At 38.8% G+C, this 27,061-nt stretch overlaps 1 protein-coding gene across 6 annotated transcripts in view; it reads left to right on the top strand.

The window, feature by feature from the left end:
* The window catches only part of OSBPL1A (oxysterol binding protein like 1A), a 78,015-nt gene that overhangs the window by 3,550 nt on the left and 47,404 nt on the right, over positions 1–27,061 (top strand). For 4 of the 6 annotated variants that reach the window (XM_075494489.1, XM_075494490.1, XM_075494492.1 and 1 more), the window contains 14 exons: positions 2,137–2,259; positions 7,009–7,094; positions 9,068–9,142; positions 10,261–10,372; positions 11,523–11,608; positions 15,271–15,415; positions 16,150–16,217; positions 16,305–16,349; positions 17,361–17,434; positions 17,516–17,579; positions 18,508–18,609; positions 20,045–20,170; positions 21,341–21,422; positions 24,737–24,843. In XM_075494489.1, the coding sequence (XP_075350604.1) occupies positions 2,139–2,259; positions 7,009–7,094; positions 9,068–9,142; positions 10,261–10,372; positions 11,523–11,608; positions 15,271–15,415; positions 16,150–16,217; positions 16,305–16,349; positions 17,361–17,434; positions 17,516–17,579; positions 18,508–18,609; positions 20,045–20,170; positions 21,341–21,422; positions 24,737–24,843 (1,293 nt within the window). In that variant the 5' untranslated portion in view covers positions 2,137–2,138. Of the gene's footprint in view, positions 1–562; positions 582–2,123; positions 2,260–7,008; positions 7,095–9,067; positions 9,143–10,260; positions 10,373–11,522; positions 11,609–15,270; positions 15,416–16,149; positions 16,218–16,304; positions 16,350–17,360; positions 17,435–17,515; positions 17,580–18,507; positions 18,610–20,044; positions 20,171–21,340; positions 21,423–24,736; positions 24,844–27,061 lie in introns of those variants that run through there. The other 2 variants (XM_075494494.1, XM_075494488.1) reach the window with 2 other exon arrangements.

Genomic DNA, 27,061 nt, shown 5'->3' with positions numbered 1-27,061 from the left:
GGGGTGAAAATGAAGGATGAGCTTTGCTGGTTTTTTTTCTTATCCTTCATGGGTAGGCCAGCAAAATGAGCTCTAACTATCCTCTTAGCTTTTGTCTGTATGATTCTCAGTGCTGCATTGTGTGTCCCCCTGAAACAGTATCACTTGGCTTCAGAGAAAGTATTGCAGACTGATAATACATTAACATACTCAATTTTGATCTTTCTCTAGACATTGTTAGAACTGATTCACTGAGGAAAATTATATCTGCCCCAGTAACAACAAACTGTGGTGTGTTGCCTCAGACAAGTGGGCAGACTCCTGTTTAAAGGAGAAGGTAGCTTCAGGGCTCGAAGGATTGCTAGAAGGACTAGTACTGTTTGTTTTTTTTTTTTTTTTCCTAGTAGAACTGAAAAGCAGGCACAAACAAGAGTATTGTCTAACCACTGCTGGAGAAGGCATTTGTATCCTGTGTCTGTGGTAGATTGCAGGTGACTGATCTAGTCTGTTCTTCTGAAACATGCTGAAAAGGGCTTGCTTAGTCTCCCTGTCAAATTCTTTGAAAACGGATTCCCTCTTTCCCTTTGCTGATTGAGCAAAAGGTAGGGGAAAACTCTCTTCTCTGTATTGTTAGTGCTTTGGCAGTCTGTCCTGTTCTAGTCTTCTGTCTCAGTCTTGAATATTACAAGATCTGTCACTGTTGCAGGCTTTTTGTTGCTTAAGCAGTGTTCTCACTGTCTCTCTTCTTGCTGAGTGGCTTATCTTACAGTAGTAGAAGAGCTCCCCGCATCTATTTTATTTTAGCTATGAGTGCGTGTGGTGCAATCAAGCTGCTTGTCCAGTGCAGCAGAGTGTAAACAGTTTGTGGGACCAATCAAAACCTCTGCTAGTATAGGAAAGCTAACTATGTGTGGCCAGTAATGTTCTTTGCAATCATTAACTGACTTCAGAAATCTAGATTCTGCAGGATCTGGTAAACCTAGCGTGTCAGGTGAAGATGCTAGACTGGAGACACTAAATTGGGGCAACCTCTTCTTTTACTATTGTTTTTAGCAGCAATAAATTGTGTATTACAGCATAGTCTTTTGAGGCTGCTTTTAAAATTGCTTCTTGACACCTCTTAAAAGCAGTGTATTTAAATGGGACATTAAAGTTGGGTTTTGCCTCTGCTGAGCTGTGCTGCATCTGGGTCTAGTTGTTGTGATAGCATTAAAAAAAATAAAGCAAAACAAATTCAGATTGTGATTCTGTCAGTGTGAAAAGATTGGTCAAGACATCACTTAATAACTGTATTCAGCGAGAGACCTGGTAAGTAGCAGTATCACTTGCCCAAAGGTCTCAGGCTCACTGTCTAGTAGAGAACTGTAAAAATAGCATGATAATAGGTTTTTTCTTCTCCATTCTTTGAAAGGTGTAAATGCACCTTTTTCAAAAGCAGTGGTAAGATGAGAATTAGCTAGTTATGTTTTACAGTCACATGTTAACTTCTTTATATTGTACTATTGTGCTTAAAGATAAGGTCACATCTACAAAGTTGTTTGAGTATTTGATTCCCCTTCAAGTCAAGGTTGGAGGGGGTCAGGTATCTGAGTTCAAGAGCTGATTGTACCAGTCACTGATGGCTATCTGGAGACCTCCATGTGAAGATGGATTCTGTTTCCCAGGGTTAGCAGTCAAAATAAGTCTCAGTTAATTCTGAAGAAATGCTTGGGCTAAAAGGCATATATATATATATATATTTTTTTTTTTTTTTCCTTATTACCTCTGGAAACCTTAAGGGGTAAAGGTGAAAACCTTATGAGGAAAAAAAGTACATGCTTACTGGTTATGCTGGTAGCAAAGCTTGCCTCGTTTATGGCATACAGTTCCAACTCTAAAGCCACACTTAGAACCTAGAAAACAGAGAAGCAAGAAAACATGGGTATTTTGTTATTTAACTGCTTTGTTTGTATGAGGAATTTTAATGCCTCTTAGTGGCATGTCTGGGTGCTGGACAGTTGAAAACAGCTTGCACATTAAATGTGTTCCACATAGGAAATAATTGTCTGTCTTATACCAGTGTTAATATTAAGTAAGGGAGAAAAGTAACATAATATTAAGCCATAACTTATAGCAGCATAAGAGATTGCAAAATTGGTTCTTTCATGTCTTTATTAGAGATGAGTACTGAAGCAGAACAGCAGCTTCTCCATGATGCTAGAAATGGAAATGCTGAAGAAGTTAAACAGCTGTTGGATACCATGAACAAAGGAGAAATAAGCTTTGATATCAACTGTAAAGGTTAGTAGCCTTCCTCGAATGTTTGTAATTTCACTGTTGAAGCCACAGGTAGTGAAACTTACTGATAGTATAACCTTGCTTTCTTTGGAGTGCTCAATAGAGTAATAAAAACCACTTATACAACTGCTTTTACTGTGTGATTCTTAAGGCCATACTTGCATAGGGGAGAGATCATAAAAGCAGACTACAGATAATTCTAATGTACAGAAAACCTCAGAGTAATTCACAGAAGCTAGAAATGTCAACAAGACAAAGAATCAGTACCTCTTTCTCCCTCTGTTCATGCTTATGCCAACTTTTGAGCTTTATAATATTAAACAAAACAGACCACGGGGCCAGGGGATGGTTCAAGGAGGTAAAGAGTCTCCAACAAGGCAGCAGAGAAGATTTGGTAGTTTATTTGTGCTCTGCTAGGTATGAGTTTTTCTTTTCTTTTTCTTTTCTTTTTTTTTTTTTTTTAGGCCCATGTTTCGTTACTGTGTAGTAGGAGCAGCTATGTCTCTTGCCACTTGCAGGAATGGTTGGAACAAATACATACTTTTTACTATTAGCAGGATACTAGGTTAGTTGGGAAAAGAAAGTAAAACTGCCAGTCATTTGTGTCTGGGTCTTTGGCCAACATTAAAGTTTTGCACATGCATAGCTAATATAGTTACGGCTAAGCAACTTGCTGAGCATTAAAACTTCAAACTGGGTCTGGATTTGCAACCTTGTTAGCAGTGACAGACTGCCCTATTTCTTTATTCATTTAGTAGCTTTCTATTTTTGTTTATTTATATGAGTGTGTTTCTGGTTGCTTCAAAAAAGTGGATGTGTATCCCACTCTTTCTACATGGGCTGGTATTTCTTTGTTCAGCATTTAACTGTTAAGCAGCACTGAGAAGATAATGCTGCAAAGGGAGAGGGGAGAGAGCAACTATGCTTCCTCTCAGCCATGACAGAGGGAACACCTTGCCCTAAAGAGCAGGGAAGCCTGTTATCTGAACAAGCTCTATCCCTTTCCCAACTCTAGTTCTTAATCATCGCTTTACTCATCCTTTTGTTTGACTACTCAGCCACGTCTGTGTTTTCCCAATAGTTAATGTGCTCACCTCCGAAAAACAAGTTGTAAAACCCAAACCCGTAATACTTCATCTTCAGGGAGCTAGTTCATAATTTAAAGGGGAACTAGACAGAGGTTGATGGAGCTAGAGCCCTCCACCCTCACAAGTATGTCCTTTGCAAATATTTATGACATTGTGTGTAGTGCATAAACAGCTGGAATAAAAATACCTTTAGATTCATGCAACAGTACCCATAAATAAGTTGCTGAAGTCTCTTGTGCTTAGAAGAGGTTTCAGAGCTTCAGATGTGTTCTTAAACATAGTCTGAAGTTAAGAAAGCATAATGAAATGGCATAATGTGGAGTCCTGTATTATATCAAGAAAACTGGTCTCTGGTCAGCATTCCTGCTGAAAGTCAAGTGTTAGTATTGTGAAAGTTTGTGGCTAGGTAGAAGAGACTCAGCTAATGAAGGGAAAGATAGATGGTGCTTAGCTGTTTATCTTCCAATTTAGCAATACATGGCCAGCCAGATGATAATATGCTTGCTAATGGGAAATCTAGGAGACTAGAGGGAACATGCTGGTGGGTAGTTTAGGTTAAACAAAATAATTCTGACTAGGGGATCTATACACAGTGAAATCTCTGTTCTCTAAGTTCTGGTTCTTCTAAATGTTAGAGGACACAGAAATATAACTAAATTGTTCTCTGGAGGAACTGTTCTGGGTGTGTGAAACTTCAGAGTTAAATCTCTGTTCTTCCACAGTCACTCTTCAGAGACTGATTGTTTCAATCACTCTGCACCTGTAGAGTACCCCATTGGAAATAGTCTAAGACAAATTCAGGCCAGCCAGCCTCTGCAGTATAACTACCCCTGCCATTCTGCTTCCTCACTAGCAAAACCACTATGTCTTGCTACAAATCCTGATCTGTTGGGTACTACCAAATAGTAATTGCACAACCACATGATGATGAACTAAAATACAGGCTGTAGACAGTAACTGACTCTTTGCAGTCTTCAATCTTCCTTCTCTTCCCTACAGCCTCTTGTCCTTCAGTCATTACCTTCTGGATAATCAGATATCCCTAGAAAGTCAGGGTATGGGGAATGTCTTCAATGCTGCAGCAGTTCTTTCCGGACTTGCATCTGATGTGGCAATGACACTTGGCTTGGAATAAAGTACTTTTGGAGCAGATGGGGGACTGTACTGGAGGTAGTGTAAACTTTCCCCAGAGGATGCTTTGGGAGACATAAATCCAACACATTAAAGTGCCTGGGTGTCAAAGCCTACCTTCAACATCTTGTAAAACCTGCCTTGTCTTTCAAAGGGTGAGCTTGTATCTGGGGCTGTGCTCTAGATTCACAAGTGTGAAGTCTGACAAGAGTGATCCCAAACGTCCTGATTTCAGCCAAAATGAAGGAAGAGAAAATAAATCCAGGCTTTTCCTACTCTTTCTGTTGTGACTGGATTCTAGCCAGTCAACACTTGCAGATAAGCAAGACTTTCTTGATGGGAATCCAGCCGAATGGTGTGAACTTCCATTTCCAGTTTTCTCAGTTCATTGGTTTCAAAAGAAGGTATCCACATTAAAACAGGACTAAACCTGGGTTTCATCGAAAACGAACGTATTTTCTAACGCTTTGTTATCTTATTCACCTTAAATACGAGAAAATAGAATATCTGGGACTTTGCAAAGTAAGGAAACTGTAAAATAAGGTCAATGATCAACAGTGTGTTATGCCAAAGTATACATTTGAATGACTGCACAGTAGCCTGGCAGACCACAACCTGGAGATGACTACCTAGTATGTCTCCATGCTCTAAACAAATGGTGAGACTTGAGACTTACAGCTAACTGGCATCAAAGCAAAGAACTGGGTGGGAGGGCTAGGGGAATTTTTTTTTTGTTGTGTTGATTCTACTTTCTTATCCTTGCATTCTCCTCAGGGTAGTGATACCCTGGTTTAAACTAATAATAAAAAAAAGTGCAAACACTTGTGGTCACTTGAAGAGAAGTAACAGACACCTCAAGAGCTTGATAAGTAACTGGTTGGCTAACATCAGAAATGGCAACATTCAGAGTGGATGCAGAACAAGGGCCTCTGGCACTTTATTCAGTAAGAACTACAAATCTGGCCCGATTCCTGATTTTTTTCATGACATAATTCCTTAGCAGCAGTACAGTCTTGTCAGTGCTGTAACTAATGACTGTTTTGAGCTAATTGTATGAATTCATACAATTAGTGTATGAATTCAAAAGTGCAACTTGGACCTCTTGTGTTCTTTGAAAGAACCTTCTTCCCTACCGGACTGAAGGATGAATGATGTCCCATGTAGTACATTGTCCAGCATACGTAGCCCCAGACTCAGTGATCCACACAGTATGTATCTTCTGTGGTACTTTAGCCCATCAGTCACATAGGGCAGGAGTTCTGTTGTAGGCCAGGCTGGGATGAGAGGAAGATACTAAATCGAGGGTTGGAACAACAGCAGGAATTGAGAAGAAAGAGAACCAAATAACAGAACAACTAGCCAACAGAGGGCAGAAATGTTAGCTGGAAACAATTACAAGAAATGGGAAAATATTTTGGCTGTGAACAACATTCTAATGTTAATTTGTAGTATGAGAGCAGAGAGAATGATGAACTTGCATGACCTGCAGTCTCTTTTTTTCCCTTGTGCTACTGGCTTGTCCCCTCAGGGCTAATGTAATGTTGTGCATGTTCCAGACTTCAGTGCTTGAGGATGCTTGAAAAGGGAAAATTTAATGGTGGTAGTAACTTCAAAACTGTTTCTAATTCCTCATTTTAATTTTGCTTCTAAATACAAAATGCTAGCTTTTAGGTGGCACTTGGAATCCTGTGGGTCTGTTGCTCAGTAAAAACAAAGCACAAATCAGCTTTTCTTAGTACAATTGAGTGTTGCAATTGGAAACTAACATGAGTTGTTAAATTAGTAATTTCTAACACTTCCAATATCTTGCTTTTAAAGAAGTGATTGAAGGACAGTTCTTGAATTTCATTCATAGAGCCAGTCCTCCAGGACATGCTTTAAATGGTCTTTAAAGCATAAATGGTAGTTTCCTTTGCATGGTCACTTCTGTGCTTGCTTCCTACTTACGCTTATTGTTCCTGCAGAGGCTTGCAGCTGTAGATGGTACACAAGTTCTGCAGTGCACAAAGATTTCAAATCGTGATACTTAGTAAGGCTATCTTTATTAAAATTGAGTACAAGCACAAGACAACAAAAACCCCTAACATTAGGTCATCCCACCTGTTTTGGTTTGAATCATCTGTTTGGAAAGAGGTAGATGTCCTACCTCTCATTTGTGTGCAGGATATAAAATCAGATAAACCAAACTGGTTTTTGATAAACAAGAGAAATGTGTACTTTCATAGTGAATGAAAGTAACTGAAGCTTCTTCCTACTGTTGAAGAACAAGGTATTACATGAAAAAAAAAATTATTCTCCATCAGATTACATTACTTTCTCCTTTCAGAAAGATTTTGTAGGTTTGACTCTAATGTTCTTAGACTGCATCCTGATTTAGTAGTTCAGATGATGTGAATAGTATTGATGCTTCCAGCCTCCTTGCTCCTCTGTTACTGTGAAGAATGATCGTCCATGCCAACCTCCAAGCACCTGACAAGATTTTTCTTTTTTGTGCTGTGTGACCAAAACTTAATTTACCTGTTTTGTCTCTTAGGCAGAAGTAAATCTAATATGGGTTGGACACCTCTTCACCTTGCATGCTACTTTGGACACGCTGTTGTGGTAGAGGATTTGCTGAAGGTATATTTCTATTTGTCTCTGTGTCTTAAGGCAGAAAATTCTTTGTTATGCTAGAAGCAGTTAGTATTTCTTCAGGTTTTTGTGATGGAAGAAAGGCGGCTTCATAGAGAGGTGGAGTTTATCTGCATGTAACATACAGTTTATCTGCATGTAACATACGGTTAACTAAGCTGATTGTTAAAACTAAGGAAAGAAATAGTTGTGGTATTAAGATCGGCCCAGTTTATAAGGACCCAAAATAGTGACACTGGAAGTCTATACCGTAGTATACAGCTGTTACTCTGAACAGTGTTTACAGCTATCAATACTTAACTTTCTCACGAAGTGTGTGTGTTTGTCTATGTAACCATCTGAATATAGGAATTAAAGATGTAGAGTATATAGGTATGCACTTGTGAAAGCTTCAGCCCTTTTCAGGCTTAGTGGTAAGCCAGCATCTGATGCTAGTAATGCAAATGTTTCAAGGGCCTGATCAAGCTTACTGTAGTACATAAAGTATGTAACTTGTATGTGTTTCTTTCCAGCCACAGGCTAATGTGGCTTGACTCATTATTCTTTCTAACGTATTTGAAATAATGAACCTGTGTGGTCAAAGCTGACCTATTTGTATCTTCATAGCCATATCTGCACTGAATTTGCAGTTGTTTCTGGCTGAGTTTATTTTTTTTACCCTCAGCTCTCAGGGTAGCTTCAACCAACCTCAACTGTATTATACCCTATTCCTGTTTGAAAGATTTTGCTGTAGATGGCAGGACCGCGCCAAACAGCCTCAAATACAAAGGTAGCTAACCTAAACTTGAATTTCATTCAGAATAACGGCTACCAGCCATAATTGTGACTAAAGCAGGAACCAAAGTTGGGATTTATTTGAGAAGTTCTTCTCTAGCCTACACACCTGCTCAGTAGATAATGCTGTTCTCAAGCATTGAGTTGGAAGAGTATGTGTAACTTTGTGCTTTCTTCTTTGCTGCTAGGGCTCTTGAAAGGGTATTATTTAAAGAATGAGTGGAATAACAAAGGAGGCTGTGCACTTCTGAAAGCTAGGCCTATATAGGGGTGTCTGTGTACTTGTGCCTAGATTTTGCGCTCAAAGAGCGAGTGAATGAGGTATTATCAGAAACAGAGCTCTAGAACTAGAGTCAGGTTCATCAGTTAACTTTAGGCAGGCAGCAGTGATCTGGCTAAATTATGTGATGTAAATATATGTGATAGTTATGTATGTCCTGCCCTCTTTCTGACTTTTTGAGAGGTTAGGTAAAGGGATGTAGAAGGGTAGGATTTCTTGGTTTCATGGAACAATGCCTGTGCAAGCAGTCTTCCTTTCAGAGAAAAGGTATGGGATGGAGAAAGTGTGTGACAAGAGGAGGGGAGATTCAGGACAAAGATTGTAGAAAAGAAAAGGGAGGAGAAAGGTTAAATTTCAGATGGTACCATCTTAATGCTGACATGGAAGTTTTCACTTCAAGTGAAAGAGCAGCAATAGGTGCTTAGAGAATGCCACTTGTTAAATGAGGAGCACCAGGAGGCTGGTGCTACTGTGTGTACATCTGTAATATATGTGTATGCGTGTTATCCAGTACCATTGCAGTTCTTTCAGTAAGTTGTTTGGTTTTTTGTGTTGTTTTTCTCTTTTCCCCAACACCTACCCCCCCAGCAAAAATACCCCAAAACCAACAACACCCCTACCCCCTGTGTTAGACTTATTTTCTATATACCTTCTTCTCAAAAGTCAGAGAGATGCCTGGAAAAAATGCAGGAGGCTTTTCCTTTTTGAAGCGGTTTATAGAATGCTAGTTATGAATCTTACATATGTACTTTGTCTTCGTTTCCAGGGTGGCTGTGTTACAGTTCTGATCTGATCTGCCACAAGGCCTATATTAATGTCCTGTCCTCCCCCTTCCCCCAGTCAAAGGGAATAGCTATGTAGTTCTTGTTGGAAGGACATTCAGATGTGTTTTGGTCTTGCTGTTTAGGCTGGTGCAGATGTGAATGTGCTGAATGACATGGGGGACACTCCCCTCCATCGTGCAGCTTTCACAGGACGTAAGGTAAAGTATGTTTGCTTTTTTAAGCTTCAATCATAGAATTATTAAGGAAATACTAGCAATAAGATAACTTCAAAAAGATGTTTTTACAGTGTCTAAAAATGAGTTACTGTCTGTTTCAGTACAAAAGAAGTAGGCATATTGCCTAGCTGGTACAACTCTGTCCAAAACAAAAACATGGTACAAATACCTTTTCTTGAAGACAGAAGACGACTGGTCCATTGTTTTCCTTAGTATACTTTGTTGTATCTTTTTTCGCTTTTTATTGGCAAAGATTTTGCTGGTAGACCAAAAAAATAGTAGTTGTCTTCCACTGTAGCACCGTGCATCAGTTGTGTAACTAACTGATGTTGCTTCTGTTCTGCTTCGTGTCAGCGAAAATGCTAAAGCATAGCACTCCCTCTAGCTGCAGGTGCGAATTACCATTGTGGAAACCAGTGTAAAGATCTCCCATCTACTGCTAAAGTACAACAGATTAATTTGTGTTTGTGCCTGGTATGTTTGACACAGTAAAAGGAGTAGAGATTGTTCCTAACTAACAGCATATTTACATAGAGAGAAACCATATTGTTTTAATCTTAGTGGCTTCTGGAGGGGAAAACCTATAAATTAGGTCACACTAGTCCATTTGATGTCTGGAAGTGCTGTTTCTTCATAGAAAACTAGAACTAAAGAGCTTTTTATAGGCCTGTAATGTGAGACTAGTTTGTTCCCCACATGCCACCATCATTCCCAAACTAGTGCTATGTTTATGGATAACTTCTTGGCCCTTCTGAAGGAGGGACTATTTAGTCTGTTATCAAAAGAGCCAATTGTACTATTTTTATCTGTCAAATTCTGCATTTGCACCGGGTACATCAGCTTTTAAATCCGAGTGGGTCTGTTCAGCCGTAACTAGTCTCCTGTTAGTTCCTTCAGCCTGACTGATGTGAGAGAGAAGGTTGCAGTTAGTCCCACTCTGCAATCTCTCTAAACATCCCTTCCTGTTTTCAGAAGTCAGCAGTGGTGAGAAGCCATTATACAGCTCATCTTACAGGATGTCAATAGCTGGAAAGCCTGATTGTGGCCTTCCCATATCTTCCCAGGGATAGATAAGCAGTGTTTTTCAAATTGTTTTCCAGGAGGTGGTGATGTTACTCTTGCAGCATAATGCTGACACTTCTATTGTTAATGGGAGCGGAGAGACTGCAAAAGAAGTTACTCATGATAAAGACATAAGGAATATGTTGGAAGGTAACTTCAGTAGATCATAGCCTGTTTGGTTTTTTTTTTTTCCCACACTTGTACATTCTAAAAGCCAGTTTTCTCTTGCAAGTTACAGAAGCTCAATTGAATTTTCTCTTTAAATTCCATCTAATGCCCGGATTGAAGGAAAAAAATTACAGTTTTTGGTTCCTGTCTGCAGTACTGACAGTTGGTTTTTTTCCCACAATATGTCTGCAAGTGACTTGGAGAGTTAAGTATCATGAATGCCAATAGCATTATTCAAGTAACTATTTCAATCCTGTTAGGGTAATCCTTGCTACAGCTCTGAATGGTACATGGCAGTCAAAGCCTTAGCTCACTGGAAGAGGAAAAAACTCAAGTCAAGAATAGTAAGTGACTTTGTGTCAACAAAATCATTGAAGAGCAAAATTCTGAACAGTTTGAAAAGGTGATTGATTTTTGGATCAAGTTTAGAACTTGCTATTGCAGTCCTACAGGTTATGTCAAAAGAAAAAAAGTAAAAACCATTCTCCTCATTTCCTGCATTGTCTCACAGGTGTTGAAAGTGAGGGAGATGGTGTCCAAATACTTACATAGGCTCACTGCTTATAGTTTTGGAGAGTTCAAGAACTGTGTTGCTTCCTGGTATTATTCTGTGATGCCCCTAAATACTGCTGAAGCTCTGTGTCCAATACCATAGATTGTATATGTGAAAAGTGATCCATCCTGATTCTACATGCAAGGCACAGATAACAGTCTTTTCACTGCTCATCTGCTGTATTGTTAGAGAAGAATAAAATTTCTGTAGGATGATAGGAAGAGTAGAAGAGAAACTGAAAAGAACACAGGGAAGATCTGAGGTGGGTGTCATGTAGTTCCCCTGTTTTCCCTTTTGCTAGGGAGTGGGGTTGAGTTTTAAGTGTTTAAAAAATAATGATAACATATATGCATATACACACTCACGCATCTTGTCAAATATTACATGGTTTTGAACATATTTTTGCTCTGACACAGACTTTTCTGAATAAATATTCCATTTATACCTGTCCCAAATAAATAATACTGGAAACTCTTGTTTCTCTAGGCTTGTTTTGATATAGTTTCTTGAATGCTGTACCTTATATGTACTTGCTACTTTATTGAGACTGACCTTAAATTTGGGGTTTTTTTTAAATAGCCGTGGAAAGGACACAAGAAAGGAAACTGGAAGAAGAACTCTTAGGAGCAGCAAGAGAGGGGGAAACGGGGAAACTGACTGCCTTGGTAAGAATGCAAGTGCTTGTAATACTTTTGTCTCAAGTGGTTGGAGCCGTAATGCTAATGTAACAACATGTGACATTAGGCTTTGCATTTCAAAGTGCTGTGACTTCAGAATATTAGTGCTGTGCACTATGTTATGTTGGTAAGGTGCTGAACCCTCAAGGGTTTTCCAGCCTCCTTGTTGGAGTCTGCAAAACAATGGTTTTCAGCTTCTTTCGTGTTTTTAAATACTCTTCAGTTAGTAGTAAATAGCAGTGTAATGGTTCCAGATCTACTGACATAAGCTTGTTATGTTTTTGTGGCTACCTTAATGTCACGCGTGCTTACGTTCTCGCCACAGTATCACCAATTTTAAATCTCGAAAGTAAGCTTTTGTCATTACCTTGCGTTGCAGCTGAAGTCTCTGTATTTTTAATGGACAGTCGTCCACACAACACAATTTCATGCTGAGCAGGACTTAAACTGTGTATGTGCACACATGGTCTCGTAGTAATTCAAGCTGAAGAATACCATGGTAAGGCTATAGGAGAAGCAAATCACAGAAGAATTGAGAGTGGAGGGCACCTCTGGAGATGATCTAGTCCAACTCTTGTTTGTAGTGCAGAGTCAACCAGAGCAGGTTGCCCAGTTGGGCTTTGAAGCAGGGTCTCAGTGCTTGAACTCAAGCTTTTGAGAGTCCTGAAGAGTTTCCTTGGAATTAAGATGTGCAGTGTGGAACATTATTCTACCTGGCTAGCACCTTTAGGTAATACCTTTTAAGACATCAAGGCAGTCTGAATGCTTCTATTCACTTCTAATGGAAAATTCACAAATGAGATTTCTATGTTGAGAAATTTTACATTCTTTCCTTTTCTGCCTAGAAGCCAGAGTGAACACCTATTCAAAATTGTTATCTTTCCCTCCTCTAAATTTATCTCTTCTAGTCTGAAGAACCCTTGTCTTTTTGACTCCTTCTTGCATGGAAACTGGTTTTATATCTTTGGTCATCCTTGTAATTTTTACTTGTACTTTTTGTACTATCCTCTTTTAAATGGAGAGAGAACCAGAGCTGTACACCATACTTAAGATGTGGAAGACTAGTGCATTAATATGCTGGTGTGATTGTGTTAATTGTAATTAATAAGCTGGCATAAGTGATCTGTTCTTGAGTCTGGTGATTCCTAACACTTGTTGCATTTGATGTTGCATGCCTGCTGACTAAACCTTAAACTGATGCAGAAAAAATTAGAAAAAGGTGACTCCTCATAGAAACCTGTCATTAAAGAACTTTGTGCTTTCTCTCATGTGGCATGTAACCATGCATGCACATGTAACTCTTCCTGTAAACATTTTTCATTTGAGTGATATTTTTTTTTTTTTTATATTTAGTATCATTGAGCTCTATATATGTGAGGACAGCTATATGTTGACCTCTAAGACTTTTCAAAGTAGTTACCACTTTTTTTTTGACCCTGAGGCAGTTTTTAAGTCAAGTCGTAATGGGTTTTTCCTGGAGTCCTTTGGTGAGTACTTGGACCTCTGGCCATTGAAGTACAATTTTAAAACTCCTGCTGACTCTTGAGGAAGTCCAAAGAACTTTCTCCACTTACAGTTCTGTGGTGTAAACCTCCTTGACTTTCCTACTCACTTTCCTACTCTTAGGTTAATACCTCTTTGGAGAATTTGTGTAGCTCTTCTGAACTGCCCTTTATCTTGAGAATTCCTTACACTTTGTCTATTGATGTTCAGGCCTTTCTGCTTCCTACTGTGTCTTTTTTAATTAGCAGACTATAATGTTTATGAAACTTCTTTAGTTGCTGAAGTCTACTTTTTCGTGAGACCTAACACACAAGAATTTTTTCTCTACTGCCCTCCTTCTGGAACAGAGTGCCACTTACTTGAAAGATACCCTTTTATTGTTAATTCTCCTTTATCTTGATTACTTTTACCAAAAAAGACTGTACTGCATATTCTACCACCATTGTCTGGAAGAGATAATTTAATGGTGCTATTTCTCTAAACCTTCTAATTTGACTTCAGACCATTCTTTCTCCTTTTCCTGCATGCGCCTTAACTTTATAACTGCTCCTTCTATTGAAGCTACCTGAAGTCCAATGGTAATGGTGGCTTTTGTGTGCTTCTCTTCTGTCAGGATTCTCACTAGATCACAATATGTTTTGCTAGTAAAACGTACACCTTCAGTAGCTGAATCTTAACCCAGGCTTTTGAGGCTACTTGAGGCAAAACCGGTGTGTTCTTCCTGTGAGTTCTCAAAAATATACTGTGTATTTACTGAAATAACTGGAGAGCTTTTTATCTCAGTGAGTCTATGCATGAAACTTTCTTCAAAATACTGCCTTGTAACAAGGTGTGAGCTGCTGAAAGCACAGGCATGCAGCTTAAAAGGTGTGGAGGCAAGGAGCCAGGAGAGGTGGAGATAAGGCAGATGTAAAACACCTGGTTGGAAAGAGCTAAAACCTAGGAATGCTCAGGAACTCAGGTATTTATGACCTCAGTATTAATGAGGTTATACTTCCACAAGCTGTCTTTTTTGACTTGTGTTCTCTTTTCACTTGAACTGTAAATAACAGCTGTAGCAGTTTATCCTTTATAGGACTATTTCTGAAGCACATTTAAGGTGGTTACTGTTGATGCTATCTTAAATTGCTGCCATGGGAATTCTGTTATTATGGAGTAATTTCTCTAAGATAGCATATGGCTAATTCGGAAGGTTTAAACTGAGTTTCTCTAAAATTGTTGTCATGCACTTGTGACTCTAGTCTCCTAAGACTGCTTAATAGTAAATTAGCCTTTCTATTAAGGCAGTCCCATTTGGCTTGGAAGCTTAACTGTAATGGCTGATATTGCATAGAATGGTTTGGGTTGGAAGGGACCTTTAAAGATCTAGTCCAACTCCCACGTACACATCCAATAGCCACATATTTGAGTAGAAGTGTAGTGGTATTTTAGGGTGGTTAGTAGTGTTATGCTTAATGACTGTTCTCTTTGATTGGGTCAGTTTCTCAAAACATTTATATTATGTCCAAGTAAAACTCAGGGTTTTTTCCCCTCAGTTACATAGGTGCTCTAATCTTAAGTTCCCGCAATAGTTAGACCTCAGAATGCAGTAAAACTGTTTGTATAACAGATTGCCTATACTAGGAGCTTCTAAATGGCCTAGGATAGCTCTGTCACTGAGACTGGCAAGCCTGCCACCCTTCTGTACAAAGTTCTTACTCTCTGAAACAGGGTGGCCACACAAACTTGTTGTGGATTTAGCACTGGCCTGCACTAACTTTCAGACTGTTCCTGGCAGTCTTCTACAGATAACAGTAGATTTTGACAGTAGAATCACGGGTCCATTCTAGCAATGTAAATGACTGAACTGCAATGCTGGGGAACTCTCTCTGGCACTGTGCAACTGAGCAGGATAAATGTTTCCATGTTGTGCAGTAGATGTGGAAAGGGTATAGCAAGCAAAAAACTGAGAAGTTCCTTACTCTAGCTGAACATCTTTCTTGATTGTTGTAGCCCTTGCCCTTCTCATAACACTTGCTACATGCCCTCTTTGTTGCCAGATCTACACTGAAGCATCCTACTTAGTAACAGCTAACTTTCAAAAGAATGAACGTGGCATCTGGAGAGGGAGGAAAACTGATAAGTAAGCAAAACTTTGTTTTTTCCAGTTGAACAAGCCCAAACCACCTGATATCAACTGTACAGATCAGATGGGGAACACACCATTGCATTGTGCAGCGTACCGTGCCCATAAGCACTGTGCATTGAAACTTCTAAAAAATGGAGCAGATCCTAAAATAAGAAACAAAAATGGTGAGTACCAAACAAAAGTACATGAAGTGTTAAGAAGAGATAGAAATTTAACCGCTTCTATAAGCTATGTTACTTATACTCAATGTTCAGGGAAAATCTTACAGTGCTTTACAAGCTTTGTATCGCTAGTAAAGGAAGCCCAACACTGACTAAATTGCAAGAGACTTAAGAACTGTAGCACAGTACTTACCATATATGCTTTTATTTTCCAAACTTACCCATTTCTAGAAAATTTACCTGCTTTCTGTCTTAACCGTGAAACGTGCCTGGCTTTTGTTTTCTTGATGCTAAACTCTGAATGCAGGTAACAAAAAGTGATAAGATTGAAGGTGTGGCCCAGACAAAGTGACTTTTCAGAAGAAGGCTTCTAATGCAGCAAATCCAGGAAAATTTTATGTAGATGTTATGCAGACTGTGTACTTGTCATCTGATTAAAGATGCCTCTATCTTGATATTCATGAATGTTCTGAACTGTTTTATATAGTTGAAGTGCAAAAACAAACTTAAGTAAGAGCAAAGGCCGCCTCTGTGGCCAGTAGAACTCTGGAGGGCAGTTCAGAGCCCTTTTTTTGGTTTTCTGTCCCTGAGGAGCTTATGTTCCCCAGTTCCAGGTAAACTTGGATGCTTGTGGAACCAAACTTGAATGGGTAAACACAGTGTCAGAGTGATTATTTTTAAGTACATCTAGGTTTATATGCATCAAATTCTCATGCCTCTTCTTGGTTACTAAACAGATCAGACACCCCTTGATCTAGCCCAAGGTGCAGAAATGAAACTGATACTGGGAGGTAAAACTGGAAAGGTAGGAACTTTTGTACCCATTTAACATGCCACCTGCCAAGGCTGTCTAGTTGAAGCTATTCCTGCATAAGCTTTAATTTCTGTACAGGTTGTCAACAAACCCCTGAGACGATACGAAGGTCTCCTATGGAAGGTATGTCTTATTTCCTGTTCTAAACTAGCTTATAAGATCTCAAAGTGTATCATTTTCTGTACTTAAGTGAGTTGATGAATGAGGGATCTTTTCAATAATGCATTTAAATGACTTGACTTTAGTATATTGGATAAATTATAGATGGACAGGCTGAGTGGAGCAGTTACTAGATTCATGGTGCGCTGATCTTAAACCTCAGTCCCTAAAATCTCTCTTTATTTCTTGGTAATTTTTTGAGGCAAAGCTTCACTGTGGTAAGGTTTTGTGCCTTGTCTGTGTGGTGGGCAAAATGGTTTTGGGTTTTTGTTTTTTTTTTTTTCTTTTCTGAATAGATGTCTTACTCTCTAATCTGTAACTAATATTTTGCCAGAAGTTCACCTTCTGGAAATTTTAAAACTTGGAGGGAAGATGTCAGTCAAACGCTTGTTTTGCTTTGATACTCAAGTGAATCTTTTTTCCCTTGTTAAAAAAAAAGTTTTCTCCATCTTCTACATGAATGCTTAATTTTTATGTTCCTTAATGAAATCTTTGAAGACTCTCTGAAGTTTTCTTCAGTGTAAATTTTCCTATGTATTTACTCAAAATTGTAATATAAGGAACTGGTTTTAGACCAGAACTATGTACTAAAGCTTGTGAAAGGTAAAATGTTGTAGTTAGATATCTCAATGTGTTTTGTTTCTCATTTGATTTTATAAAGTAGAATTATGTGGTGATCAATGACCCCTGTAATGTTAAAAAATGCAGTATTTTAATATTTCCGTTCTTACTGAATAGCAGGCTCAACAAAACTTTTGTGTTTAGGTATTTCCAAAAAAGAAAGTAGCACTGTAATTGTAAAGTATTCTCAGGTTGCTGTGGTCACCAAGATACGTAAAACCTAAAATGTTTTCCTAATGACTGCCAGTTTTATGTAATTGTCTTCAAGCTATTAAACTTACTGGGAATAGTAACTCTTCTGCTCTTAACCTTACTTGGCCTTATCTTGTTTTGCTTTTGTTTTAATTTTTTTAGAGCTCACGATTTTTTGGTTGGAAACTCTACTGGATAGTTCTAGAACATGGAGTCCTTTCCTGGTATCGGAGACAGTAAGTTCTGTGTTTAAATTTCTGATAAGTGATTTAAATAATTCTCATCTTCAATTTATTAAATCTCTCTTTCTTTCAAAGAGCTGATGCAGTAAATAATGATCATCGTCAGGGATGCAAGCATCTAACACAAGCTGTCTGCACGGTAGGAAGTGAAATGACTTGTAACTACTGGTTTTTTTATGTGATGGTGTTCTATACCTAGACAATGAACACTTCAGCTAGGTTGGTAAGCATGCCTTTGTTATAAAAAAGGAAAAAAGCGTGTGCTGTTGCTTGACAAGAACCAGTGTTTCTTTCAAAGTATTCTTATATGTAAAGTGGCCACAAAGCTCCTTCACTTCTTCTCAAAGTCATGAAGATTTAAACATAAGAAGCATGCTTTTAGGAAGCCTTCAGTTGTACAAAACAACTGTTTAGAGCATGTGATACAGAATAGCAAAGCTCTAGTTCCTCCTGTAGCTGTCACTGGCTACTTGTGACTGATTGTGTAACTTCAGTTCTCCAACTGAGATCAACTTATCAATTCTGAAGGTGACTTTGGAAAACTTCCTTGACTGGAAGGGATGAACAGGGGACAGAGGAAAGACAAGCCAGATGTCATGTATAATACACAGGAAGATGAAGTGTTTAAGGAGAATGCATTGAGGATCATTTCAATACTTTTCCTTCTATAACTAACCTGTCCTAGTTCTATAGATTAGAGCCACAAGTTCTGTTAAGCTACAGTACTATATGAAAAGTGACTCTTGCTTTTCTATATCTACAAATTCCTTAATATTGGTCGTCTTGCACCATTGCTGAGATTTTGTCTGAATCAAGTGGTGCAAACATATGCAAATATAAAATTGACATAAAGAACCTCTGTATTCTCATTCATGATGTAAAATGCAAGACAGCATGCTTTGCAAAACTGTTCTGACCAAGCTTTTTGTAAGCTATAGTTGTTTCACATCAAAACTGAGGCAAAACCAACTGAGTTAAGAGTAATTCTCTACCTTGCTTACTCTTAAGTTTTGTCTTTTCTTACTGATTCATTATACTAATTTTGTCTTTTCTCCACGCTGCTTTAGGTAAAATCTACGGACAGTTGCTTCTTTTCTGTCAGATGTTTTGATGACACTGTTCATCGTTTCAAGATTCCTAAAAATAGCCTTCCTTCTCAAACTAGAGAGGTAATAATGACTCTCTATCAAAGGCTGTAAAATGTAATAACTTCTGTAATGAATAATGTGCATTCCGCTTGCTACAGATGCATTAGTAGTGGGTTCAGTATCTTGATCAGGACTTGGTAACATAAATGCATATATTGAATCTTTTAGCACAACTATAGACTAAATAGCAAAACTGGACAGATTGCCATTCTCGTCTTTAAAATTAGCGCCACCTTGTTTTCCTCCTCTGTGCCTGTATTATGCCCTGTAGTCTAACTTCCTCTTTTTTTTTTTTTAACTTCTCCATGTGGTAAATTTCTATTGCAACTTCCTTCTGTTACGCTTTCTTTCATAGTTCATTATCCCAAACAAAAGAATGTTTAATGGTACATTCTAATCTTAGCCATTCTCCAAGATGACCTAATAAATTATATTTTCTTAAAAGGTGGATCTGAAAGAAGAGGATAACTCTTCTTAAGGGCTATTTGGAGTGTAGTTACTATTGTACTTCTGTATGTGTACTAACTAGAGATGGAGGCAACTGGAGTACTGTGTCCAGTTCTGGGCTCCCCAGTATGAGACACATGGACATACTGAAGAGAGCCCAACACAGGGCCACTAAGATGATTAAAGGGACCACAGCATCTTTAATACTAGGAAAGGCTGAGAGAGCTAGGACTGCTCAGCCTGGAGAAGAGAAGGCTCAGGGGGGATCTTGTCAACATACCTAAATACTTGAAGGGAGGGTGCAAAGAGGACGGAGCCAGGCTCTTTTTGGCGGTGCCTTGTAACGGGACCAGAGGCAGTGGGCACAAACTGAAACACAGCAGGTTCCCTCTGAACAAAAGAAAATGTGAGGGTGACCAAGCACTGGCACAGGTTGCCCAGAGACTATCCCTGGAGGTAATCAAAAGCCATCCAGCCATGGTCCTGGGCAACCATGCTAGGTGGCCTTGCTTGAGCAAAGGGAGTTGGACCAGAGATCCCTTCCAACCTCAACCACTCTGTGATTCTATGAAGGAAAAGAATCTACCTCTTAATTATGATAGTGCATAAGGTTTTGTACACAGAGTTTGTCACGTGTAAGAAAGCAGACTTTGTCACAGAGACCTTGCTGTCTGAACAGAAACCCGAATATGCAAAATACATTCCCTACAGTCTTTTCTGAATTGATGCAACTTTTTTTTTATGTGGCCTTGGATAGACTGAGGGGTGGGTGGCATTTGTGGTTAAAGTTTGATCAGTTAACTCCTAGATAGCACTCTGACCACAGAGTATCTCATCCTGAATATGTTACAATTTTAACAATCTATTTTCTACTCATTAAGGTGTCTCATTTTACTAATGAGTATCTTATTCACATCAATAGGAAATTTTAATTTGTTCTTTGCATGTATGCCGTTGCCTTCTGGGGATGACCTTTGAAATGTGTATTAACGGGTTTTTTTCCGTTCAGAGTTGGCTGGAAGCAATAGAAGACCACTCTGCATATAGCACTCATTACTGCACACAGGAACAGTTGAGTAGTGACGATGAGGAAGACGATATGGTATCTGTTACAGACCTACAGGATACTCTGAAAGTATGTACTGAGTACTTATTTGGCTCATGCATCTGGGCAGTTGCATATTAATGTACTGTTTTGTATTGACATACTTTAGTGTACTTTTGGCTAAAAGTGATGATTCTTTCTTTCCATGGATACATAAATGTTGCTTGTATTTGCACTGCTTACTGTCATGTATTCCTGTCTGGACTGTATGCATAAAATGGCATGTTTATCATTGCTGCAGGGTTGTGTTTTTCAGTTTTACCAGCACTACTGCAAGGTAGAAAGTTGCTTGAGACTTTCAGCCAGGAGAGGGAGCCTTGTGTACTGTACTTGGTGACACCAAGACTGGAGGATAACAAAGCTACCCTTCAGCAAGCTCTACATCTATAAAATAGGCAATGAAATGGCTTAGAAATGATCCTCTGACACCTCAGGTCACATTAGATGCGTTGTACAGTCATTGTTCAGACCTGCAATGGAAATGAGTCTTCCTTGATAATTCTAGCATTCAGCCTGTGATTCTTGCTTTTTGCCATACATATACTTCTAAAACCTTTAAGGGAAAGTTGACACTGCAATGCAGAAATCTTCATGTGACTGAACTCCAAGTGGCTTGTACTGTACCTTTTGGTACAGGAACTCAAAGTAGCTCATGGCAGAACAGAGATGGGAGGATAACTGTGCTAGCAGTTCCCAGCAGCCTACAGAAGAAGATGGTATTATCTAATACATAACTGTCTGCAAGTTCAAATGCAGGCTTGGAATATCATCTTGGGGTGGGTTTCTGCATGGTGCTGTACTTGCCATACATCAGTTAACCTATGTATTTGCTTATTTTGGCCTGAGGTTTGTCAAAGAACAAGCAGTGGCTCTTCCTGGATTCTCAGACTTTTGCATTTTCTCCCCTTTTTTATTAAAAAGTGGTACATACAACATGGCTTTGGGGTTTGGTTTGCTATGCTAATTTAAACAGAAGCCAGTCAGCAATATAATGTGCATAAATGTTCTGTTTTCTTGTGTGTCTTTGAAGATACTTCACATAATTTCTTTCCATTTTAATGTATCTGTCTCTGTCACTGGGAATCTTTGTAAAGATTTAATGTTCTCCAAATTTAAAGATTTCAGTATAGTTAAGAGAATAAACGTATGCTTTCCTTAGAACAAGGCACTTCTGAACTAGCTATCCTTAATGTCTTTCAGAAAGCACAAGCATGCCAACAAAGACTCAGTAAAGAGATTTCAGACTTTCTGGCAATGGTTAAATCTTTGGATGCTACAAAAGGTAAAACTTACTCTTCTAAAATGCAGTTTGTTACCAGGTAACTAACTTTTGTCTTTTAAGCAGCACATGCTTTAATTTCACTGAAATTAAATTTTCAGGAGCTTGGAAATATAGGACTGTTTTCCTCATTGAAAAAGATTCAAATAAAGTAACTATACTAATTGCTAAGAACTAAGATTTCAGATTTGGAGAAACAACTAATAAGTACGTTGATTGAAAGAAATTTTATTAGCTGGTGTAAATGTAGTGAAATGTAGTGTTGTCTGGAGCAGAAGTCTTATGAGGAGCGGCTGAGGGAGCTGGGACTGTTTAGCCTGGAGAAAAGGAGGCTGAGGGGAGACCTCATCGCTGGTGTAAATGTAGTGAAATGTAGTGAAATGTAGTGTTGTCTGGAGCAGAAGTCTTATGAGGAGCGGCTGAGGGAGCTGGGACTGTTTAGCCTGGAGAAAAGGAGGCTGAGGGGAGACCTCATCGCTCTCTACAACTACCTGAAAGGAGGTTGTAGAGAGGTGGGGGTCGGTCTCTTCTCCCAGGTAACAAGTGATAGGACAAGAGGAAATGGCCTCAAGTTGCGCCAGGGGAGGTTTAGACTGGATATTAGGAAATTTTTCTTCACCGAGAGGGTTATCAAGCATTGGAACAGACTGCCCAGGGAAGAGGTTGAGTCGCCATCCCTGGAGGTATTTAAAGGACGTTTGGATGAGGTACTTAGGGACATGGTGTAGTGGTGGTTTTTGGCAGTGTTAGGTTTATGGTTGGACTCGATGATCTTAAAGGTCTTTTCCAACCTATATGATTCTGTGATTCTGTGATTCTGTGAAACTGCCTTTAGATATATTGCTTACTGAGTAGTATTATAGGAATTTAACATTAGGGGTTCACTTTCAAGGTTTTAAAAATCTGTAGTTGGTAGCTTATTGCAAAGCATAAGTGTTTCCTGACAGGTGCGAAGAGCTAGCTGTCTTACTCTAGCTTTCCTCTCAAAAAACTTGTCTTGTAGTGAGTAGAAATACAATGAAAGCTGAGGCATGATAAACAAGATGTGAAGTGAAATCACAAAACTGTACAAGGAACTGAAGGCATGGCGTGATGGGATATATTCCACAGACTTCTGCCATGAGTTTTATGCCAGATTTGGTCTTCATTTTAAATAATAACCCTTAAGTTTACCTGGATTTTTGCAGCATAACTGCCACAAAATAGCACAGGCATCAAGTTGTTAGAGATTAGAACTTGTTTCATTTAATGCCTTAAACATGTACAAAAGTTGCTATGTATTAAACACATGTAGGAGTTCTGTAAGAACATCTAACTTGCTCATTTCAACCTGAGTCCTAGTTACATATTGTGACTAAAATTTATGAAGCTCAAACTAGAGAACAAGTTGTTTATCTGTACAAATCTGTAGCATGTAATAGAATAGCAGTTTGGGGAGCAAAAAAGTTCTTCCATCCCTGTGCCTTCCCAGAAGGAGTCTAAAATACAGCTTTTTCTCCATATGCTAATGGGGTAAGTTATTGTGTGATGTTAACCCATCTTGCACTAATTGCATCTTCTTTGCGAAACAAAAATTCAGTAAAAAGTAAGGTTTCATAATACATATGAGTGTTTTATTGGGAAGTCTTTGTAATTAATAATACAATAAAACTGAATTCTTCACAAAAAGCAGTTTGAAAATTAGTATGAGGTGGAGAAATTCCCTTTGGTAGATGTAGGAGCAGTTTCTCTGACCCCAAATTGCTGACCTTAAGAACCAGTGAGGACATTAACTTTTTTTTTTAAGTACACAACTTGAGTAACCAAAACCCATAGTAAAGCAAAACCAGATACTATCTCTTTCCTAGAAACTGCTAGTCTTGGCCAATAGCAGTAGTAAGTTCCTATTTTCGTCCCAATGAATTGTAACTTGATGGGTCAGTGAACTGTTTCCAGGTTCACGTGTAACCTCTGTAGGTCTCAACAGAGAAAACTGCTGCAGTTCTCACATTGGGTTGATGTAGTATCTTTAACATGTTCAAGTCCTCTGGCTCCAAGAATGTAAATTTCTGAGTTAAAAGTCCTTCCAGGTGGAACTTCTGCTAAAAGCTTTTAAGTAATATAAAAATGGCTATTTTGGGACCTGATGTTTAAAATTCTCTCCCTAACTGTCTCAACATGCTATTCTAAATCCAGGTATCTTTGAGATTTATGCATATTATTTATTACAAATAAAGATGTCTCCTGCTTCTACACTCAATGTGCTGCCCTTCTTCTAGAGGGGCTAGCTGTTCTTGATAGCTGCTATAAGTAGAGATTCCTAATTCCAGTCAGTAGTGAGCTTTGGTATCAAAGACAACAATTAGTGTGTAAATATGTACTGTATCTTGTCCTGCACAAGCAGTATAAATTGAAAAATAAATTCAAGAACTGTCACTACTGGACCTCTTAATCTTTATTGGTGTGACATCAACTTGAAGCACCTGTGTTACTAAATGGTGTCAACTGATCCTGCAGTCTGTGGCCACTAAATGAACACTTATTTTAATTGCAACAAGTATGCTTCCTGAGAGAATGGCTTGCTTGACTTCTGAGGAATTGCTGCACATGACAAAACTTCAAAGATTACCTCAAATATTAAATAATTTCTACAAGCTGATTGGGTTATCATGGTTTCCTGCTGGTTCCAGACATGTAGCCCCTTCTATAAATGGTCATAGAAGTCAGGATGGGAGGTGGCATTGCTCTGCAAGCTGTACTACTTATCCAGAAGATAAGTCCATGAAAATAAGATCTCCTTCCGCTTTTATTGATCGCTGTCTTTGTAACTCCCCATCTATTTTTCAAACCTAAATCTCCAGCTGCACTGTGGTAAGCTTTTTCTCTTCTATGTGATACCATGGCAGAAGGCAAAAAAAGCTACATTTCTCACTTGAACTTATATTAAACTAGTGCAGTATCCTTTGCATTTGAATTCTGTCACCTGGCAACTCTGAGGCTTTTAAATCTAGAAAGTGGTTAGAAGGAGATTGTTGCTAGTCTCTTTCCAGTATCTCGCTGCCATAGCTTACTACTTCTGCTTTCTAAGCCATGCCGAAAGAGAAACTCGATCCATTCATGTGCCATTTATACCAGTACTAGGGAAAGGATGCAAAAGAAAGAACTTAGGTTCCCTCAGTGCTACTTTTGCTTGCCTTTTCCTGACACAGATCTTACAGTGCACCAGCCTTCCTGTAGAATATGAATGTTATGTCTGTATTACTTAGAGGAAAAAATAATTAAAAGAATCCTGTAGTTTACAGCGTCCCCCTAATGCTACTAATGTTTTGTGCTTTCAGGAATATCTTCTCCCCTCCTGCAAAAAGTTGATGTGGTCTCTGAAGTATCCCAGGAAACCTGTGAGGCCCTGGCTGACTGTCTCAACCTATTCTCAAAGCAAGAAGGGGTATGTATGTATTGTGCTGCGTGGGTCTATAAAGGGTCTGAATAGCTTAGTGTATTTTGCTAGTTCCCTGTTACCTGTTGCAAAAATAAATACACACATGCATAGAACTTCATGTTGTTGGTAAGTTGTCCTTTTGCATGCTAAATGTCTGATGAAAACTCATGCTTCTAGAGAGAGTAGCTGAGTTCCTCTACAAAAGGATATCTTAGTATTTGAGTGTTCAGAAGAGACCCAGATTTACTTGCAATGTTCAAACTGAATGCTTGAATTCAATAAAGCAGTTGCTTTGCTGATTTGAAGGTTAAAATATAGAGAAAATACATCTTTTTTTTTTTTTTTTTGTACTGCCTAACTGAAGTGTTGAACGGTATTGCTTCTGAATTTGTTTTTCAGACCATGTGCTTAGTGGGTGTGTGAATGCTATCTATTGAACTCCTGGCTTTCCCAGTGACAAATATCTTGTATGGTGTTAAACATAATGCAAATGCTTCAATTTGGGAATATATGTCAAACTCATTAATTCCTGGGGTAGGAGATCTTGTAGTTTTCTCCCCTCTAGAAGATACCTTAGTACCATGGAATAAATTTGTCTTCCTGTATTGTGGTAACAGTAATCCTGCAGTTAGGCTCTTGTTGTCATCAGTGAGCTGTGTTCCAAAATGAGGTTTGTGTTGGTGCTGTTAGTCTTCCGGTTATTTAACAGCAAGCTGCAAACACTGGTTCCATTGTGTAGGTTTGGTTTAAGTTTTTTTTTTTTTTCTATTCCTTTCCAAGCCTTTTTGTCTCCAGTCACAAGTCTTCTAGACTTACTTGAGTCAAGCTCTAGCAGAGTGGAACAAGCATTGCTTTTTTACATTGAGTTTTTTTCTTCAAGAAAATCTAATATTAAAGTTGCCAGTTCAATTTGTGGATGAGGGGGAAATTGTTACAACAGTGGGTGTATAGTGTTAGTTAGTATTCCTTAATTGTGCTGGCATCTTGCTTCAAGCCAGACTAAAATAGCTTTCCAGAGTGGAGTATGGCAAAACATATGGTGAAATTGAAATTTCACCTTACTTAAACTTGAAGAGTCTCAGTAGGTGTTATAGAGGCCTCATTTTAATCTGGAAGCGCATAGATTTGGGCACAGAGGGATAGGCTGAGGTGTGAACTTGAATTTCCACCACAGCTAGTGAAATCAGTTGGTCATGACAGGGAGAAGATGTGATCCTGGAGAGTTTTGTGTCTTGGTATTTTTAAACTTCAAGCTATTGCAATTCCAGAATATAATGCAAGCTTTTAAAGATGCCATAAGCTCATAAGGGAAGTTACAGCAGCAATCTCTTCCGAAGACTTGAACCTTTCCAAAAAATTATGGTCCTTGAGCATTACTGTTCTTAAACCCACAGCATTTGGTTTTGGTTGTCTTTTATAAGACAGGGCTCTGTTCTTTGCCATTCAGTGTTGATTTCTAGACTGTAGTTCTGTTGGCATTGCAAAAGCAATATATTGGGTTCTGCATTAGTGAGTGATAGGACCCCAATGAAATGCTTTAATATTCCTTCCAAGTATATTGAATACTAAAGCATAACTCTAAAGTGTCAAACTCTAATATAAAAACACTTGTCTAAAATACTCTAAAAAAAGATCTTTTTTAGTGTTTGTTTCTCTTCTGATCATGAGCTCAATGAAGTTAAGGCTTAGGTGTTGTAAATGTTTGGGAACAGCTAACTGCCATGAATGCTCTGCTCTGGCAGTAGTTGGCTGCTGTTAACTTAAAAACTGCCAAACTACCTTCAGGAAGGATAACTCTGCAACTGTTGTTTTAAAAGCTTCTTTCCTGCATGCCCTATTGTCTCCAGGCCTCTCCATGTTGTCAACAGGACTGTTTGACTGCAGCTTGTCATACAGGGACTACCTAGTAGAACTTCCTCTGAGTAGAGAGGAATTACTTGCTCCACAATACGTTTCAACCATATTGTGTGTGTCCCATGAAATCTCGTTCTCTCTAGAACAAATGTGTTCTCAAGCTGGGTACCTTTTTTATCTTGCCTCTTTAAGGAGAATTCTTCTCCCCTCTAACTGAAATTGTCAGCATACCAGAAGCCACTGCTTGACTAATGAGGAGAGGCTGCTAACTGCAGTGCATTCGCTGTGGTTATCCTTACTTTTTGCCTTTTAGAGAAGACTTTTTGTTTAGTATTACCCCTCTCTGTGCTGTGTAAACTGTAGCATAATT

Source organism: Mycteria americana, chromosome 2 (genome assembly GCF_035582795.1).
Source record: "Mycteria americana isolate JAX WOST 10 ecotype Jacksonville Zoo and Gardens chromosome 2, USCA_MyAme_1.0, whole genome shotgun sequence".
Classification (NCBI taxonomy): domain Eukaryota; kingdom Metazoa; phylum Chordata; class Aves; order Ciconiiformes; family Ciconiidae; genus Mycteria; species Mycteria americana.
The sequence above is the reverse complement of the archived record's forward strand: the minus strand, read 5'-3'. Positions and strand labels throughout refer to the sequence as shown.